This window comes from Phoxinus phoxinus, assembly GCF_949152265.1.
Source record: "Phoxinus phoxinus genome assembly, chromosome: 25".
In the NCBI taxonomy this organism is placed as follows: Eukaryota; Metazoa; Chordata; class Actinopteri; order Cypriniformes; family Leuciscidae; genus Phoxinus; species Phoxinus phoxinus.
The window spans coordinates 14,487,460-14,506,624 of NC_136900.1; the positions used below are offsets into that span (position 1 = coordinate 14,487,460).

The 19,165-nt window shown below is 35.6% G+C and overlaps 2 protein-coding genes across 2 annotated transcripts; both read left to right on the forward strand.

Annotated features, from left to right (window-relative positions):
* The first annotated feature begins 1,707 nt into the window (after positions 1 to 1,707).
* Positions 1,708 to 5,550, forward strand: guca1g (guanylate cyclase activator 1g). The gene is made up of 4 exons (XM_079603987.1): positions 1,708 to 2,009; positions 2,192 to 2,341; positions 2,419 to 2,509; positions 3,358 to 5,550. Exons 1-4 carry the CDS (start codon positions 1,812 to 1,814, stop codon positions 3,477 to 3,479), a joined length of 561 nt encoding a protein of 186 aa, XP_079460113.1. The 5' UTR covers positions 1,708 to 1,811; the 3' UTR covers positions 3,480 to 5,550.
* Positions 5,551 to 10,838: 5,288 nt separating this feature from the next.
* acte1 (actin, epsilon 1) lies at positions 10,839 to 18,680 on the forward strand. Its single transcript, XM_079603289.1, has 9 exons — positions 10,839 to 11,060; positions 12,292 to 12,434; positions 12,722 to 12,850; positions 13,987 to 14,097; positions 14,187 to 14,271; positions 14,354 to 14,515; positions 14,815 to 15,006; positions 16,557 to 16,738; positions 18,371 to 18,680. Exons 2-9 carry the CDS (start codon positions 12,306 to 12,308, stop codon positions 18,512 to 18,514), a joined length of 1,134 nt encoding a protein of 377 aa, XP_079459415.1. The 5' UTR covers positions 10,839 to 11,060; positions 12,292 to 12,305; the 3' UTR covers positions 18,515 to 18,680.
* The last annotated feature ends 485 nt before the right edge of the window (positions 18,681 to 19,165 follow it).

Genomic DNA, 19,165 nt, shown 5'->3' on the forward strand with positions numbered 1-19,165 from the left:
TTTAGGCCAAAGTTCACCAGCGGAAAGGTATTAAGCGTTGCTAAACAGTGTTCATAAATATTGTGGAAAGAGGGCATAAATGGACTTGACCTGTTCAGCAAATACTACATTATAATGTTACTCTTACCATATGGCGTATGATAATATAATACCAGTCTTAAAAAAAAAAAAAAAATTCTTGCTTATTTCTCAATGCTGATTAAAAGAAAAAGAAAAATCAATATAATTTCAAGAGCAACAATACTCCAAATATACATTTATTTATTTATTTAAATTCATTCTGACACTGACACATAATTTTTCTTTCAAAGTATGCATAATTCTTTGTAGATCATGCATTAAAGTAGCTTAATCCTAATAATTCATTCATGATGTCAACAGTAAAGTCCTTTTCCAGTTTTAATGCAATGTTAATGTAAAAAACACAAACGTCTTCCCTCTCGTCTGAACGCAGCTATGAACTGAGAAACTCAGCTTAACCTGTTAAAGGCTGTATTTATAGACCGCTGTAATTAAAAGGTCCTGTTAGGACAGTGGATTCAGAAAGTGGAAAGGTAAGAATGGTGAGAATGGTTTGGCCCTTTAAAACCCCCAGTGAAACCTTATGTTTTACAGAAAGGCAATCTAGAAGAGTGAGGTTATAGGTCAGGGTTTAACTTTAGTCATGCAAGGCATTTTGCGACACTGGTGTATTTGAGTGTAATGGCCCTCCTATTTAATCAGCCATGACTTCATGAAAAATCAATCATTTAAGAGAATTTATTAATCATTTAGAAAGACTTAGACGAGAGGCTTAGAGATGGTAGCTTGATTTATTTTTTACTTCTTTTGTGCTGCCAACTGCACAGAAGTACATAAAAGTTTCAGTGCTGGGTAGATGGATGCAAGTCACAAAGGATGTAAAAACAAATTATGTAATGCAACAAGAATTAGAATTATATGAGATATCTAATATATCGAGTCAGTTCTAAATTGCTTAAACTAATATGTGACCCTGGACCACAAAACCAGTCACATGTCGCACGGGTATATTTGTGGCAATAGCCAACAATACATTGTATGGGTCAAAATTATTGATTTTTCTTTTATGCCAAAAATCATCAGGATATTAAGTAAAGATCATGTTCCATGAAGATATTTTGTAAATTTCCTACCGTAAATGTATATAAAAATTTATTTTTGTGAGTGAATGCAGCACAATCGCGATCATAAATGCTCAACTTTAAAGGCACAACTTTTTTAAATTTCTCAATGTTTCAATTTTTTTGCACCCTCAGATTCCAGATTTTTCAAATAGGTGTATCTTGGCCAACTATTGTCCTATCATAACTAACCATACATCAATGTTAAGCTTATTTATTCAGCTTTCAAGTTATGTATAAATCTCAACTTCAAAAAAATGACCCATGTGACCCATTGTGGTCCAGGGTCACTGGTTTTGTGGTCCAGGGTCACACACACACACACACACACACACACACACACACACACAAATACACACACATATATATATATATATATATATATATATATATTAGTTTTAAGGCATTTAGAACTGACTCTGAACTGATTAGATTTTCATATATTAGATAGTGAACTTTCACCCTGAGGATTCTGCACGTCAGATCAAAGAGCAAATGAGATTTAGTCCTTCTAAAAATACCAGTACGTTTATAGTAAGACAACACAATTCTGGTTGTAAGTGGATTATGTCAGTTTAGCTGTGAGGGGAATGCAGCGCGGCACTTTCGCTTCGGTTATCGTGGCTATTTTCAGATGATCAACATTTTGGACAAAGACTGGACTTCAGTATGGGTCAAATACAAAGTGATGAAGATAAAGAAGTGGAGCTATCAGATATCCAGCCTCTTTATACCAGATTCATGAAAGAGTGCCCAAGTGGAGCCCTGCATCTTCATGAGTTCCGCAAGATCTTCGGAGTTCAGAGCACATCGGAAGATGAGGCTTTGTACATGGAAACGCTCTTCAAATCTTTTGACACAAACAGGGTAAGCGCAAGTGTTTAAAAGGTCAAGTATTTTTTACATCATTTAAAACTTTTAAAATGCAAGTGCACATTTACTTTAAAAATTGAATAGTGATTGCAAAGCAGCAATTTCTATGTATAAGCTGTGATTATGTGCATATGTGATCAGCTCATCAGCCGAGAATCATTTGTGTCCATTTGCAGGATGATGTTATAGACTTTATGGAATTTGTAGCAGCTGTCCACCTGGTTCTGAGAGGAAACCTAGAGGACAGATTGAAATGGTCTTTTAAAGTCTATGACAGAGATGACAGTGGAAAGTTGGACAAACAAGAGGTCAAACGTATTATAAGGGTGAGAGTGGTCTTGATTCTCACCATTGTCATCTTTGTATTTCCATGCCTAAAACGTGTCTCGCTTTTTCCTTCTAGATCATTTGTCAACTTAAGAAAAACAATATCAGCATGACACCCAGTGAAATTTGTGACAGGATATTCGACCTTTTGGACGAAAACAAAGATGGTAAGTGGATTTTTTTTCCTTCCTCAAATATATATTTAAATATGTATATGACCCCCTGTGGTTAAAATCAAGTTTTTAAATGTTGTTTATATGTCTATGGTGTTTTAATATGCTTTAAAGAAATAGTTCCCTATGGGCATTGCTTCAAGCAATTAAAAAATTAAAGTTTCAATTAGATTGTTGCTTATCAAACCAATAACCTTTAACCTTGTTATCTTCAACTATGAGTACTTTTATGTCCTGGGAGTTGTTTTTACTTACTTTGTCCTTTTTTTTAAATGAAGATTTTACAATGGTCAGGGAAATTTAATTAAGAAATCATTATGTATATAAAGAAAAAAAATGCTGTATACTTCAAGTAAAACATTGAATTAAAAGTGAAATTGTAAATAGTAATGGTACAAAAAGTAGTTTCTTGTAAAACATTTATTTACGGCTTTGATAAATATTTTTTTACACACTATTTATATAATTTCATATATCTTATATACATATATATGTGTCGTTTATATCACAGAATACACCCAATAGGCCTACATCAGTTGAGTTGTGGTGTAAATTATATTTGTTGCTTGAGGAAAATGACTGTTATCTCCTGTGATAATACTATTTGGACACAGATACAACTTGACAAATGAAACTCATGAGTGTGTGAAAATGATGTTTACTTTCTAAAAATCCACAGGAGTACATAGATGAATAAACAGCCTTATATAATAATCCCGTGTGTGGCAGCCTAAATATGTGTAGGCTTAGACTGTTGCTAAAATAAGCCTGTCAGTGGACAGGGAGAGAGGGAGCGGATGATGAAAGAATGAATTAAAAACAGTCTTTCTCTTCATCCACAGGTCACATATCCTTATCAGAGTTCATGGAAGGGGCACAAAAAGATGCCTGGATTATGGACCTCCTAAAACTGGACACTAATGCACGGGGTTGGTTCAGGGAAAACTGGGGGAAAGATTCATGAGTTTTCAATCTAAGGTCAAGGCCCATGGGCCAAAACCTGCTTGCCCTTTTACAATCTTTCAAATGTTGGGGCCTGCAAATGGGAGAGACCTGGTGTAGAGGTCAGAAAATATTTGCCTTTTGTCACGAGCGAATACGTGCCTCATGATACATTGATCACATTGATGTTCAACCAGTCTGCATGTGTAAGGCGGGATCCGTCACATTTTCTTCTGAGTGTGGTGATGATGCTGTGGTATTCTTATGGAGGATGGATATAATTACCCAAAAATTAGTTTAAGGAGCATGAATCGTCTATTCATAGATGGAACTATAACTAGGTTCCATAGTCAATTTTACTATTTAAACCAATTATTTTTTTGATGTAATAAGAATATATATACAGGCAGAATTATTGGCACCACTGGTAAATATGATAAAAAATTTCTGTAAAAATAAATCTGCATTGTTTATCCTTTTGATCTTTCATTCAAAATATTAGCAAAAATCGAACTTTTCATTGAAGTAAAAGATTTGAAAGTGGGGGGTAAATCACATTGTGAAATAAATGCTTTTCTCCAAAACACGTTGGCCATAATTATTGGCACCCTTTTATTAAATACTTTTTGCCTCCTCCTTTTGCCAAGATAACAGCTCTGAGTTTTCTCCTATAAAGCCTGATGAGTTTGGAGAACACAAGAGATCAGAGACCATTCCTCCATACAGAATCTCTCCAGATTCCCAGATCCATGTTGGTGCTTCTTCTCTTCAGTTCAGCCCACTCATAGGGTTAAGTTCAGGGGACTGGGATGGTCATAGCAGAAGCTTCATTTTGTGCTCAGTGACCCATTTATGTGTTGATTTTGATGTTTGTTTTGGATCGTTGACCTGATGGAAGATCCAACCATGGTCCGTTATAAGATTTCTAGCAGAAATCTGTTAAGCTGTTAAGTTTTGTTTTTTTATCTGTTGGTGTTTGCTAGAATCCATGATGCCATGTATCTGAACAAGATGTTCTGGACCTCCAGAAAAAAAATTTAGTCCCACAACCTTAAAGATCTAGCAGTATATTTAACCGTGTTATAGGGTACTTTTTATCCATGTGTGACCCAAACCCATCTGGTGGGTTTGCTGCCAAAAATCAATTGACCCCAGTCCCTTTTGAAGTTCCAGACATTTCTGACAACTGAATATGCTGGAGTTTGTATTTGGATGAGCGAGGAGGATTTTTCTTGAAAACCTCCCAAATACTCCCAAATAATATATGGTGATGTAGGGATTGTTTGATTTTTTTTCTGGGACTTTCTGATCCCAAGACTCAACTAATCTCTGCAATTTACATCTGTGATCCTTGAAGACTCTTTGGCCACTCAAACTTTCCTCCTCACCGTCCAATATTGTCCATTAAGGCAATATAGACACACGTCCTCTTCCAGGCAGATTCGTAACATCTTTAATTGATTGGACCTTAATTATTGCCCTAATGGTGGAAATGCGAATTGTCAATTCTTTAGCTATTTTAACAGCCACTTTCTATTTTGTGAAGCTCAACAGTCTTTTGCTGCACCAGAACTATATTCTTTGGTTTTACTCATTGTGATGGATTATGGATGATTAAGGGAATTTGACTTTTGTGTTTCCTCATATTTAAACTCCTGTGAAACACGAAGTCATAGCTAGACAATTTCATGTTCCTAGTCACCCTGGTGAGCAAAAAAAACAACAACAAAAAACATATTACTGGGAATATATACTTCAGAGATATTTTACTCATACAAAATTCTAGGGGTGCCAATAATTGTGGCCACCATTTTGGAGAAAAACAATTATTTCATAATGTGACACATTACACATTTTTATTATTATTTTTACAGCCATCTTTGATCATATGTACCAGGGTAGCCAATCATTTTGACCACAACTGTACAGTGTATAAAGATTTTGCAAATGAGTGTTCCCTGATTGTTTGATTCTTTGAACAATGAGTGCTTTTACATGCAGGATCTTACACCGATTACAGTGTGTAAGGTCATGTAGATGCCTTAAAGTCTTCTTTTATCAGGTACATGTAATAAACTGCTTATTCAATGTGCAAATGTCTTGTGTGTATTCTGAGGAGCTTAACCTTGCAATATTGACCATTTTGGGCTGGATTATCTGTTTGAGTAAAAGATGGAACAAATTGCTTGAATGCCTCAAGCTTATTATTCATGACTGTTGAAGTTGTGAAAGAATCTACAGTATGTGCACCAATAAGAGCTGCATTCAAACGAATTCTGTAGGAAACCCAGCATGGAGCCAGAAGCGCATTTATCATTCATGTCTGCATGAGTTCACATATGCCGATTTTACAGGACATGTGAGATGTGACACACAGGACATGCATGCGTGTGCATGCATCTTTTATACACATAAATAAACCTGTTTTTTCTATGATTTATTGACCTGAATTGGAAGACAGATTTACGCCATGGTGCCTCCCAGTATGCATGTGTTCACACATGGTGCTTAGCAATGGACTATTCTTAACAGTGACATAATTCAAACCATGCAATATTTTTTACCCTTAAGCCTAAATGGAGCTCATCCTCTGACTGAACCACACTTAACCCCTATAAATCATCTAGGTATGGTGTGTGTGTGAGAGATTTAATATTTACTGCTAGAAAAAGTATAAAGTTTTGTATAGAATTTCAGGCCCTGTTTTGTATTCAGGGAAAGTGTAATTTAAAATTGTTCAAATAGTTTTCTATTAAACTAATCATCAATATAATAAACCCATTAAATGAATTATGCTGCATATTAAGTTACTCATTTACAAGTTCAGAGGTGATTTGTTGCCGCTTCTAATAGAAATCAAGTCACTGAATTGAATTGTTGAACTTTTGACTTGTGAATTTAGCAGTTTTGCATATCACTACAAAATAACTCTAGCTTGTTGCATCTCATTTTCTGTAACTGGGGTTCGGTATTCCTGAAGGATTAAAGCAATTTTAATCTAATTTCAGAAGCAGTTCTGTTGCATCGAAGAGCTTAAAACAGATCTGTTTTAGCATATCTTTTTAACAGCCTTCTGAAGCAGTTCCTGGCAGTTTATTCAAAATTCATGTGGCTTCCTGGCCCACCATAACAAGCACATTAAAATTCTCTCTGACATACTGTAGCTCTCCCAGTCACAAGGAAGATGCTAAATGCTTTGCAGAGACATGGTCAGAGTATTACAGACACTGATGTTCAACAAAACAGGAAACAATTGTAATCAATCAAGATCTATCTCTCTTTATATCTATACAGTACATACACATATATATATATAGATTCAACAAGGTGTTGGAGATTTTGGTCCATGTTGACATGATAGCATCACGCAGTTGCTGCAGATTTGTCGGCTGCACATCCATGGTGTGAATCTTCTCTTCCACCACATCCCAAAGGTGCTCTATTGGATTGAGATTTGGTGACTGTAGAGGCCATTAAAGTTTAGTGAACTCATTGTCATTTTCAAGAAACCAGTTTGAGATGATTTGAGCTGCGTTATCCTGCTGGAAGTATCCCTCAGAAGATGGGTCCACTGTGGTCATAAAGGACATGGTCAGCAACAATACTCAGGTAGGCTGTCATTTAAACGATGCTCAATTGATACAAAGGGGCCCAAAGTGTGCCAAGAAAATATAAAACGCACCATTACACCACCAGCAGCCTGAACCGTTGATTCAAGGCAGGATGGATTCATCCTGTTTACACCGAATTCTGACCTGACCATTCTGTTGCAGCAGAAATCGAGACTCATCAGACCAGGCAATGACTTCCAATCTTCTATATTGTCCAATTTTGGTGAGACCATGTGAATTGTATCCTCAGTTTCCTGTTCTCACTGGTGTGTCTTCTGCTGCTGCTCATCTGCTTCAAAGATTGACATATTGTGCATTCAGAGATGCTCTTCTGCAAACTTTGGTTGTAACGAGTGAGATACTGTTGCCTTTCTATCAGCTCGAACCAGTCTAGCCATTGTCCTCTGGCATCAATAAGGCATTTTCGCCCACAGAACTGCCTCTCACTGGATATTTTCTCTTTTTCAGACCATTCTCTGTAAACCCTAGAGATGGTGGTGCATGAAAAGACCAGCCCTTCTTGCACCAACTACCATGCCAAGTTCAAAGTCACTTAAAGTGACCAAGACTGGTTGCCCACTGAAGCTAAACAGGGTTGAGCCTGGTCAGTGCCAGGATGGAAGTCTTCCTGGAAAAACCATGTTGCTGCTGGAAGAGATGTTAGTGAGGCCAGCAGGGGGAGCTCACCTTAATGCCCCTGTGTAGTGATGGGGACACTGTAACAGCACCTTCATAAATTTGGTTTGTAGCATGTTAATGTTACAAACTGTGCTCCATTTTGTGTGAGCAAAAGTCAGCGATTTTAAAAAGAAATTCCCTCAAATTTACTCCATAGTCTTACTGTATGTTAACAATTGCATAACTGTGCAAACCTTTAAACAATAAAATATTCTTCAAAGATATCATTGTGTAACTCAATCTGAACTCCATTGCCCCATTGAGAACGGATGCATCTATGTTTAGTGAGGAGGAATGTCAGCTATGAGACAAAGGCAGTGGCAGCAGAAGAGCAGAGGGCTGGTCACATGATCCAACAGCGACAGAAGCTCTTGAATGTGGAACCATAAAATGATGTTTATTCACTAGAGAAACCCTGGCTCTTGTGTGAGTAAACACAGGTGTGTGGCTTTACTTTGGGGTCAAATCCTCAGAAGTTAGACGTGACAAAACCTTTTGTCGGAACCATGTGTGTGTGTGTGCATGCGTGAAGTACTGTATGTGTAAAGTCTGTGTTGCTAGGAAGGCTGACTCTCTAATCCGATGTGAAACGGTCATGTGACGGCTCTAAAGTAAAGTGTCAGTCATTTGGGAACACAGCAGTTTTATCAATAGCAGTTCTTTTTTATTGTTGAATATTGCATGCAATCCTGCAGCGAGTGTCTTTATTTAACTTGCTGTTGGCATATTTGCACATTTGTTTGGGTATAAACATATGTACCAACATTCTTGCTGTCTACTGTTGTCCCTTTAGGGCCATTTGGACTTAGAAACAGCATACAGTCAAGGTTTATTTATACAGTGACTAGAATAGCAATACTCTTAACATTTCTGCTGTGTAATTGAATGTACATGTAATTTGTGGACAATATGCAAATATATATAAAATTTTAAATAGAATATCTGAATGACATTTTCCAAAATGAGCATGCAACCATTTATTTATTTAAATCTCTATCGTGACTTATGATTTTTGCCTATTATTTTTTTAGTTTTATTTATTTATTCATTCAGTCATTCATTATTTAGTTTGACTCATAATTTGTTCTAACGGACAAATGTTCAGATATTCTTTTTTTAAATTTTTTATTCCAAAATATCTGGACGACATTCATTAAATTAAACATGATAAATGTGAGGAAAAAAAACAATTATTAATATTTTTTTTATTGCATAATACCAATTATTGGTTTAATAATTTATTGGTGCATACTGCATAATGTGTAGTTTCGCATTCTGGTTTTAAAAATAGCAGGCAGTACACAATATATATACAATATATAGCTCCAGTCAGTATGTAAATGTATGTTTCAGGTTATAAGTTGAGCTTCATTGACAGCATCTGCAGTGTGTAAAACAAACAGATGCGTTTAGTAAAAAATGCGTTTACAGTGTACTTACAATGGAAGTCTATGAGGCAACCATTGTGTGTTTCTGCTTTTTCACTGGCATGCCATTGATGATATAAATATGCAACTATTTAACCTTGAATACTCCTTTAAAATAATAGCATAAGAGAAAATAGTATCATGAGCATATGTTTGTGTGTGTGTGTGCGTACATGTGTGTGTGGTTCAGGTATACCCTATGTTATGGCGACAAAATTTGCCAATATCTGAAATTTTTTGGTCCCCTTATAAATGTGTGTGTGCGCATGTATGTGCGAGTGGCTGTTTTACCATCTACAGTCAATGCTGGTGGGTCTGTCAGTGTGTCACTAGCAGAATGTAAGGCCAGGTGGCAGACTGTCGCTACTGTGCGTTACTGGGTGGCCTCCAACTGACACGTGGCCAAACTTCAGGCCTCGGGAGAGTCGAACGAGAGAGACTGTGGATTATCTCAGTGTGAGCTAAAGAATGCAAATGGCCGGCTGCCCTTGAAAATGTAAACTTTGGCTAACATTTGACCTTAAGACACAATACAAGTGATCCAATGATTGTGTTATTGTTATGACCTCAAATAAAAGCCATTTTGGCATAAGAAATATACTTAGTGGTATAGGCCCATGTACTAGGTTCAGGCCCTGTCAGACCCATATAATATATATATGCAAATTTGGGACCAAATGTTGGTTTGTAGTAGTCACCAATACATGTGTATTGACATAAATATTATATATATGTAATATTTTATATATTATATAATATATATTAAATATAATGTAGACATTTAACATAATTTAAAGCACAATGTATCATTTTCTAAAAATATCTTTAATAACAGGGTTGAAGTTTGACAAAAAATAATGAGAAAATGGAATAGAAAACATTTGCTTTTCTCTCCACCAACTGAAGTCAATTGTTGAGTCTTTTAACCCAATAGTGTTATTTTTGTTTTTATATTATTATATATTTATTAATAATTTGATTTAGCTTTTATTTTAATATTTTCATGAACTTGTCTCTATGTACATATATATAATTACTATTATTTAAAAAAAAATTAAACAGTGAAAGTTTTAGTAATTTTAACACTTGTGATGTGTTTAAAACTAGTTATTATTGAATATTAATAGACAATAGTTGATCAAACATGCCTAAGACATAAAAAATGGGATTTGTGGAGTTAAAAAAGTCAACATACCATGTGCCATTGTCAATAGCACAATACCGTTTTCTTAACACTATGCAATCAAGTCGCTTTTGTGTCCATGTAATTGTTAGACCTCCCACACAAACAACAGCCTTACAAACATCAAAGTGTGGCACATTGACAGTTTCCTAGGCCATGACTTTCTTTTAGGAAGAGACACTGATAATCATTCCTCATTTGGTAGGCTTTGGTTCCCGGTGTAACGTCCACACCCATATGGGGCGACAATCCGCATTTCCTTTGAAGGCCAGCTAGAAGTTCCTCACAACTGACAGATAACAGACAACAGACAAATGGCCGTTCGTCCATTATGACCAATGCACGGCGTCTTATTTATAACGGCCGCTGGGATGCCATTCTCTCCCAGTGAACTGGCCACCTCTCTTTCCAACAATAGTCCACGCTGTCCTCGAGAGCCATAAATTATCTTCTAATATTAAATGCAACTGTCTGTCGACAGTATCCATTGTGAGACCCGATCCAATACCCCATCTTCACATGGGACGGCCCACCTTTGAGTGATGTAGGTTTGTAATGTGTCCTAAAAAGGCTTGAGGTTCTGAAGCCCTGGTGACACGGCTCCTATATAAATATGGGAGCAGGTGAACTGGACGCTCACTCTCTTATTTTCTACCGCTCTTGAGGGAGCAAGTTTTCCAGGCCTCTTGTGCAAGCTCTCCTGGGTGAGTGTATTTCAATGGATTTTTATGTTAAATGGTTTGTTGGACTACAGCAGATAGTGTAGCGAAGCTTGGTTTTTGGATAGTTTTCTTATAGTTCACCCAAAACTGAACATTCTAATCATCTACCAAATCTCGTGCATCTCGCACTCAAAATCTGCATGACTTTGTGGAGCACAAAATAATATATTTTGAAGAACTGTTTTTGTCTCTATTGTTAAAAGTTTGGGGTCAGAAAGCTTCTTTAAAAAAATAAATAAAAATAAATTAATACTTTGTAATAATAAAAATTCATACTTTTAAACTAATATTTAGCAAGGATGCATTACATTGGTCAACAGTGACAGTAAAAACATGTATAATGTTACATAAGGTTTCTATTTCAAATACATGCTGTTCTTTTGCTGTTCATCAAATGAATTTGGGGGGGAAAACAGAAGTTATCACTGTTTCCATGAAACTATTAAGCAGGACATCTGTTTTTGACATTAATAATAATAAGAAATGTTTCTTGAGCATAAAACCAGCATATTAGAATGATTTCTGAAGGATCACGTGACTGGATTAATGATGCTGAAAATTCAGCTTTGCATCACAGGAATAAAATACATCTTAAAATATATTAAAATAGAAAACAGTTATTTTACATTGTAATAATATTTCACAATATTAGGTCTTACTGTATTTTTTATCTAATAAAATCAGTATTGGTGAGCATAAAATACTTTTTTCTAAAACATTTAAAAGATCTTGCCAACCCTAAACTTTTGAACGTGTATATTGAAAGTATATTGAATTGCCCAAAAGACACTTCAAATATCTTCTTTTGTGTTCTGCAGAAGAAATATAGTCATACAGTATAATAATTAATCATTTAATTAATTATTTGTGCAGTGAACATTTAGCGTCTTAGTAACAACAGAAGTAGCACGATAAAAATATTACATGCATATAAACTAAAGCTTTTTTATGTTCAACTCAAGATATCAAATAATAATAAAATATGTATTATTTATAGCACATTGCGAGTCTGCCGAAGGGAGGGTAGGACTGAATAACACAAGTTGTCAGAAATCTCTTTTTAAGCACAGAAGATGAATCATTTACGTTTAGCTTCAAGTGCTACATAAATTCAACAAGCAAAGACAAGCGTTTAATAGGCAAGAGAAAATCCTTCTGCTTTCTAACGGGCGTCATGTGTTTGCTCCCCGTGCCATTGGTGTTCAAACACCAGCTGTCTAAGCAAACATGTGTGACGAGGAAGAGACCACCGCTCTGGTGTGCGACAATGGCTCAGGTCTGGTGAAGGCTGGCTTTGCCGGTGACGACGCTCCCAGGGCCGTGTTTCCCTCCATTGTAGGCCGACCCCGCCATCAGGTGAGACCACCACGTTCACTGACGCCATCTGGGGCTTAGCCTTACTTTGATCCACTCAGTAAAGCACCTCTTAAGTCACAGTACTTACACTTTGACCCTTGACCTGTAAAGACGACACTCTGCTAGCATCAGTCTTTATTTCTCATGTTTATTATCAAACATGCACTCTAGAAATGGAATGCAAGTGCTTATTTTAATCAAACGTATTGACAATTTTTAAGTTAAGGAGAAAAGGTCACCCTGAATGTGTAGATTTTGACGGATTGTTTTATGGTCTCTTCCTTTAGGGTGTCATGGTCGGTATGGGTCAGAAAGACAGCTATGTAGGAGACGAGGCCCAGAGCAAGAGAGGCATCCTCACCCTTAAATACCCCATTGAGCATGGCATCATCACCAACTGGGACGACATGGAGAAGGTAGACCTTAGAATTATTCACTTTTAAGGAATAAAAGTGCAGTAAGATAACGAAATTTCGGCAAAATTAATTTTCTATTGTCAATAGCATAGAGATGTATCAAGCAAACAAAGTGGCGTTCTGTTGGTCACCACCGCAAATTCGTTAGAACAGCTTGAATTCCAGAAAAAGCTCAGTTTTATGATTTTTAAGTTCTAAATGAAGGTCCTGCAATGCATATTACAGATACGCTGTAAAAAAAAAGATATTTTCAAGATTTATCAAAAAAAAATGTTGTCAAATCAAATTAATTTTTTAATTGCAATGAAGTGTAAATTTTAAGGCAACCAGGTTACTTACTTTTTAAGTTAAACCAACAGTTTTTTTTTAAGTGTACAAATAGGATGTTTAGTGATAGAATAATGAGTTTTATAAAAACCTTTAGATGCATTTATTTTATGTTCTATAAACAAATAAATCTATTGTCCAAAGGTATACATCTTTGTCAGAATATTCATTAAGAAAAAAAATCGAAACGTTCTATCGTTCACTGAGAGCAGTGCCAGGGAGAATGACAAATAAAACAACAGCAATAACAGTAGCATAGACAAATGTAGTGTACAAAATGTTTTTTTAAAAATTGGCACAAATGGAACATAATTTTTGGAAGATGGCAGAACAAGATGAAACAAAAAAGAACATGCCTATCAGCAAATAGTCTACACTTAAAACAATTAACCAGTTTAAGTTACAGCGACGTGATTGAACTGAGTTGGTTGGACATAACTATTTTACATTATTTTCTTCCTCAGTCAGTTGTGTTGTCACAACACAAGGATTTTGCATTCAAAATAAATCTTTAATGTTGATAAAAACTAAGTTTGTTGCGTGGAACTGGAACCACTGTCCATTTTAGAGTATCGTTTTTTTTTAGTGTACAGACTTATCTTAATAAGTAGGCTAGAAATAACTGTATACATGAACAAATGTATGGTACAAAGCAGTCGATTGCTTTTTGGCACAAATAGAACCTCATAGATTTTGCCCACGACAAAATCTGCCGAACAACAGTAAAAGTGACTGCATCTTAAAATCGTATAAACTGAAAATATATTGTGTTTCGCATATGTAATGAAAAATACAATATTATGTCTTAGATCTGGCACCACACTTTCTACAATGAGCTCCGTGTGGCCCCTGAGGAACACCCCGTCCTCTTGACTGAGGCTCCTCTGAATCCTAAGGCCAACAGGGAGAAGATGACCCAGGCAAGCCCTTTTAAAGATTTTAAAATCTTGGCATTAATAGTATTATGTCCATAATACTTGGTAATAATTGGTTTATATCTGTATTTCAGATCATGTTTGAGACGTTCAACGTTCCGGCTATGTACGTGGCCATCCAGGCTGTGCTCTCCCTGTACGCCTCTGGCCGTACCACAGGTTTGCATTGTATACATTGACTATAATAGTTGTTTTTAAACTACATCTGTTTGGTTTTTCATGCTTTTTTTATTTGTTCCAGGTATTGTACTGGACGCTGGTGATGGTGTGACCCACAATGTGCCCGTGTATGAGGGTTACGCACTTCCACATGCCATCATGAGACTGGATTTGGCCGGCAGAGACTTGACTGACTACCTGATGAAAATCCTGACTGAGAGAGGCTATTCGTTCGTCACCACTGGTAATTTAACGCTTTCTGCCGTTTTCACATAAATTATAATTGATAGACGGATAAATTTGAATGTATTAATGTAGCCTAATAGATAATAATAATACAATTTTGCTTATTTTATACGTATCGTATAACTTCTTAACGTCCCGTTTACGCTGTAGTGATATCTTCATTAGCTAAACAGCACCACCTTATGGTCAACACTAGTAACTGCAAAAAAAAAGAAAAGAAATGTAGCTACCAGCTGCTGTACTACTTTAACACTTAGTTTAAATGAATGTTAATACCTTTCTAACTCGCTGTTACAGCCGAGAGGGAGATTGTTCGTGACATTAAGGAAAAGTTGTGCTACGTGGCTCTTGATTTTGAGAATGAGATGGCCACCGCCGCCTCCTCCTCATCCCTGGAGAAGTCCTACGAGTTGCCCGACGGTCAGGTCATCACCATTGGTAACGAGAGGTTCCGCTGTCCCGAAACCCTCTTCCAGCCATCTTTCATCGGTCAGTTTCTTATTAGTCCGTTTGAATAATTGCTTCCTTTTTTTGTAGCCTACTTCTTGGTTCTGGGTGTTTTCTTTGCCTATTCAAAAATACTATCGGAATGAATTCTAGAAACTTTAGGCTACGGGATATAATTGAAACAAAAATGTTTTAGGTTTGTTCCTAATATCTCTTAACAGTCAAATCAAATAAAAATAAAAATAAATAAAGAGTAGCAATTTCACTTTTTTCCAGTAGTAAATAGTAGGTTTAGATGATTCTTACTTTATTCAATTAGGATTAGATCTAAATGATACAAATAAAATAAAATATTTTAAAATAAAAATAGACTAAAATTGTCACGGTTTCCATTAGAAAATAATGATTATTTAGATGTTTCTTACACTGTAAAAAAAAAAAAAAAGATCAATAGCCCCTGTTGACAACATAACAAAAATAAGTGAATCAATTTTTTTAGGCTAAGTTATACAAGATTAAACTATTTTTTTCAAGCCAGTTCAATGTAATTTAAGTTGAAATGACTTAAACATCCAAGTTTATTTTATTACAAATTTAATGCAGCAACTTGTTTACAGTGTATTTTATTTATTTAGGTTTAGACAAACCTAGTTATTAGGTAAACCTATAATTATTTCCAGTATGAAATAATTATTTTTCAATTACATTTTATTTTATTTTTTAGAGAATTCTTATTTGGTTTATGTAGGATTTGATCTACATTATAATGTTCATATAGTAACCCAATGGTTACTTTCCCATCAGCACGACTTAATTTTCTCCTAAGAAAAAAATAAGTTGTTCATTATTTTTCTGGTCAGCCAAGAACTATTAAATCGGCATAATCAAGCTCTTGAGAAAACAAGGGCTTCCATAGAATCATGTTCACATTCCTTTAGGATTTTAGACTTGGTTTCTTCGTAATGATAGACAAGCTTTGAATATCCCTACATTATGCCTTGTTTTTTAATCAATTATTCATGCAAGTTTCTAGCCATTCTAAAAACGGGGCCTACAATGAACCACTAAGCCCACACTCGAAATATATTCTCCCTTTTGAGCCATCGCCAAGCCTAGATTCCCATTGATGAAAAATTCATGTTATTAATAATTCTCAATCATTTGCATCAGTCTATGTGCAGCAACACAATTAAACCCACCTTCCACAGACACAGCAAAGCGGTCAAGATTCCCACAGGGAAAAATTCAAACAGCTGCATTTTGAAGCGATATCTCTTACAATACAGTGCACTTTTAGGAGAGGTGACACAGTGACGGATCACCTTTTGTCAGGAACTAATTAGGAGTGTTTCAGTGTATGGCCAGAGGCTGACGGGCTATTTATGGTGTACAGGGTTCTTAGTCTTGACATTGTACATCAATCACTGTTTCCTTATCCAATAGAGCTGATAGGACGGTTGCTCACCAGCCGTTCTTCCCTTAATGAAATCAGCGCTATTATGTATCTGCACTTGAATTAGCATGTGGAATGTATTTCAATGTAAGTATGTATAATGCATTCCCATTCATCATCTAAATGACATTGTCTGTAGGTATGGAGTCTGCTGGTATCCATGAGACCACTTACAACGGCATTATGAAGTGCGACATTGACATTCGTAAGGATCTGTACGCCAACAATGTACTGTCCGGTGGCACCACCATGTACCCTGGTATCGGTGACAGGATGCAGAAAGAGATCACAGCTTTGGCTCCCAGCACCATGAAGATCAAGGTACAGTTTAGGACTAGTTCATTTTGGACTTTTTTTTAACGACTAAAGGCCCGTTCACATCAAGAACGATAACGATAACTGTATTAGCGTCCAGAGCAGCGGACAATATCGTTCTGCGCGCTTTGTTTTTTGTCGTCTGCCACTTTAAATGCTTGAGCTCTTTAAAGCAGGATGGATTCTGATTGGCTCTCATTGTTTTTATCGTTCATCAGCGGGAACAAAACTATATATGATCCCAACTATATCGTTTCTCTGTGCTGTATTAATGTACGATATTTCGGTTTTACTTTTTCTTACTTTTTTAGATTACTTTTTCCATGTCATCTCAATGGCAAAAAGTGTCTGATATGAATATGCAGTATATGTTTAATTATTCATCTATTTCTGTTTGTGACACAATAGTAAATAAATAATAATTTCACTACAACAATAATGAATGAGATAAAATAAATATCTTAATTCATATTATCACTAATATTTATTATTAGTTGTTTTGCAATTTAATAATTTTTCTTAACATATATAGATTATTTTTATGTTTAAGTGTCCAATAACATGCTGAACCAATGTTTAATTATTGTTCAATTTCTAGATACAAAAGTAAATAATAATCATTAGACTACAATAAAACAAACAAATGTTCATTATGGCTATTCAATTTATATATATATATATATATATATATATATATATATATATATATATATATATATATATATATATATGAACGATATATCAGTCACTATATCGATATCAGCCGAAATATACTAGTTTTTAAAGTTATCGTTATCTGCCCGATAAGAAAATTTGTCAGATACATTAAAGCCGATGAATAATGGATTATTTCCTTCCGCTGACAAACTTCAGATGCGCACTGTTCGCCATGATGCTTTTGAATTGCTTGAAATATGATTGGAATCACTTTAAAAAAGGAAAATACAGTTAAGTACAACATGTACAGCACTACCTAAAATGATAATGAGAACATTACAATCGTGTGCTTGGGAAATGGATTTTAATGGTGAGACTTTTGTTTTTGTAATCAGGCTCTCAAAAATCAAAGAAAGATTTGGATTTAGATTTATTGGCCAATATATCGGGTTATCGGCTTTCAAAAGAATTATTGGTTATCGGTATTGGACAACATTTTCATATCGGTGCATGATGTGCATCCCTAATACATATATATACAATAAAATACAGGCAGACAATAACGTACAGAAATTTTGTCAGAATTTAATTCAATGTGTCACTTGCCGTTTCTTTATAATTAATTGTGAAATTTCTGAGTGAAAATTATTTCTACACCAGATTTGTTTTTCCAGCGTACAATGTGCACTATGGATGAATAATAATGATAATATTGTGATTGATAATATTATATTATTAATAATAATAACTATTAACAATTAATTAATCATGGATGATTGATATTTTAATAATAATAATGTAAACAATAATAATAATTATTATTATTATTAAAATATATATCATATTATTTATAATAATCATTTGTGCTGTGCCAAGTTGAAAGTTGGTTAGGAGTTTTGAAGTATTGAGAAATGTGTTTCAAACTGTATTATGATTATTATTATTTATAATGGCAATTAAATGTTCCTCCGTCCACTACAGATGATTGCCCCTCCTGAGCGTAAGTACTCTGTCTGGATCGGTGGCTCCATCCTGGCTTCCCTCTCCACCTTCCAGCAGATGTGGATCAGCAAAGACGAGTACGAGGAGGCCGGACCCTCCATTGTCCACAGGAAGTGCTTCTAAACCCCTCCTCTTCTCATTCTCCTCTGTCCTGGACTCTCCTTGTAGTCTTTGCACCATGTCACGTCTTGTGTTTGTACTGCAGACGTTTGTTTCAAGCCCCCCTGTACAACAATTCAAGTCCACAGCCACAATAAATTGTTCAATAAATACATTTACATATTTTCAATACATTTCTCTTTGTATATAAAGCACTTTCTTGCACTAAAAGCTCTCCAGATTTCAAGTTTGAGATCATTCCTCACCGAGGCCACCGGATGGCAGACTTGCTGCTGTGATATTACCCATGAAACACCCTTGAGAGCAGTGTACTAACTTGCCTAAGAATTTATGCAAAATAACTTGCGTCAAACCTGCCTAAACCACATTATAATGTAATTTGATCGCCAATAGGTGTATGAAACATAACTCTTGCTTAATGCTGACTTGAGGGCTTTCGCAGTGATCATCAATAGCCCTAAATATACGATGATGACGATAAGAAAACAGGTCAGTTTAATGTAGGCCAGAGGCACAGCTGATACTCTCCGGCTGAGCAACAGAACACTGTGTCTCACAGCAGAAACCCAACAATCTAGGGCAAAATGATGTGAGGTAAAGAATACTATTGCAGTTGTTTCTATTATTGACTCAGTATAATACAGTTTGTTTTAG

Bases quoted from the DNA above. Each gene is read 5' to 3' on its own strand.
- acte1 (XM_079603289.1), top strand. From the start codon at position 12,306: ATGTGTGACGAGGAAGAGACCACCGCTCTGGTGTGCGACAATGGCTCA. The intron at 12,851-13,986 runs GTAGACCTTAGA...ATTATGTCTTAG, and splicing joins ACTGGGACGACATGGAGAAG to ATCTGGCACCACACTTTCTA. The intron at 14,098-14,186 runs GCAAGCCCTTTT...TCTGTATTTCAG, and splicing joins ACAGGGAGAAGATGACCCAG to ATCATGTTTGAGACGTTCAA.
- guca1g (XM_079603987.1), top strand. From the start codon at position 1,812: ATGGGTCAAATACAAAGTGATGAAGATAAAGAAGTGGAGCTATCAGAT. The intron at 2,010-2,191 runs GTAAGCGCAAGT...GTCCATTTGCAG, and splicing joins AATCTTTTGACACAAACAGG to GATGATGTTATAGACTTTAT. The intron at 2,342-2,418 runs GTGAGAGTGGTC...TTTTCCTTCTAG, and splicing joins AGGTCAAACGTATTATAAGG to ATCATTTGTCAACTTAAGAA.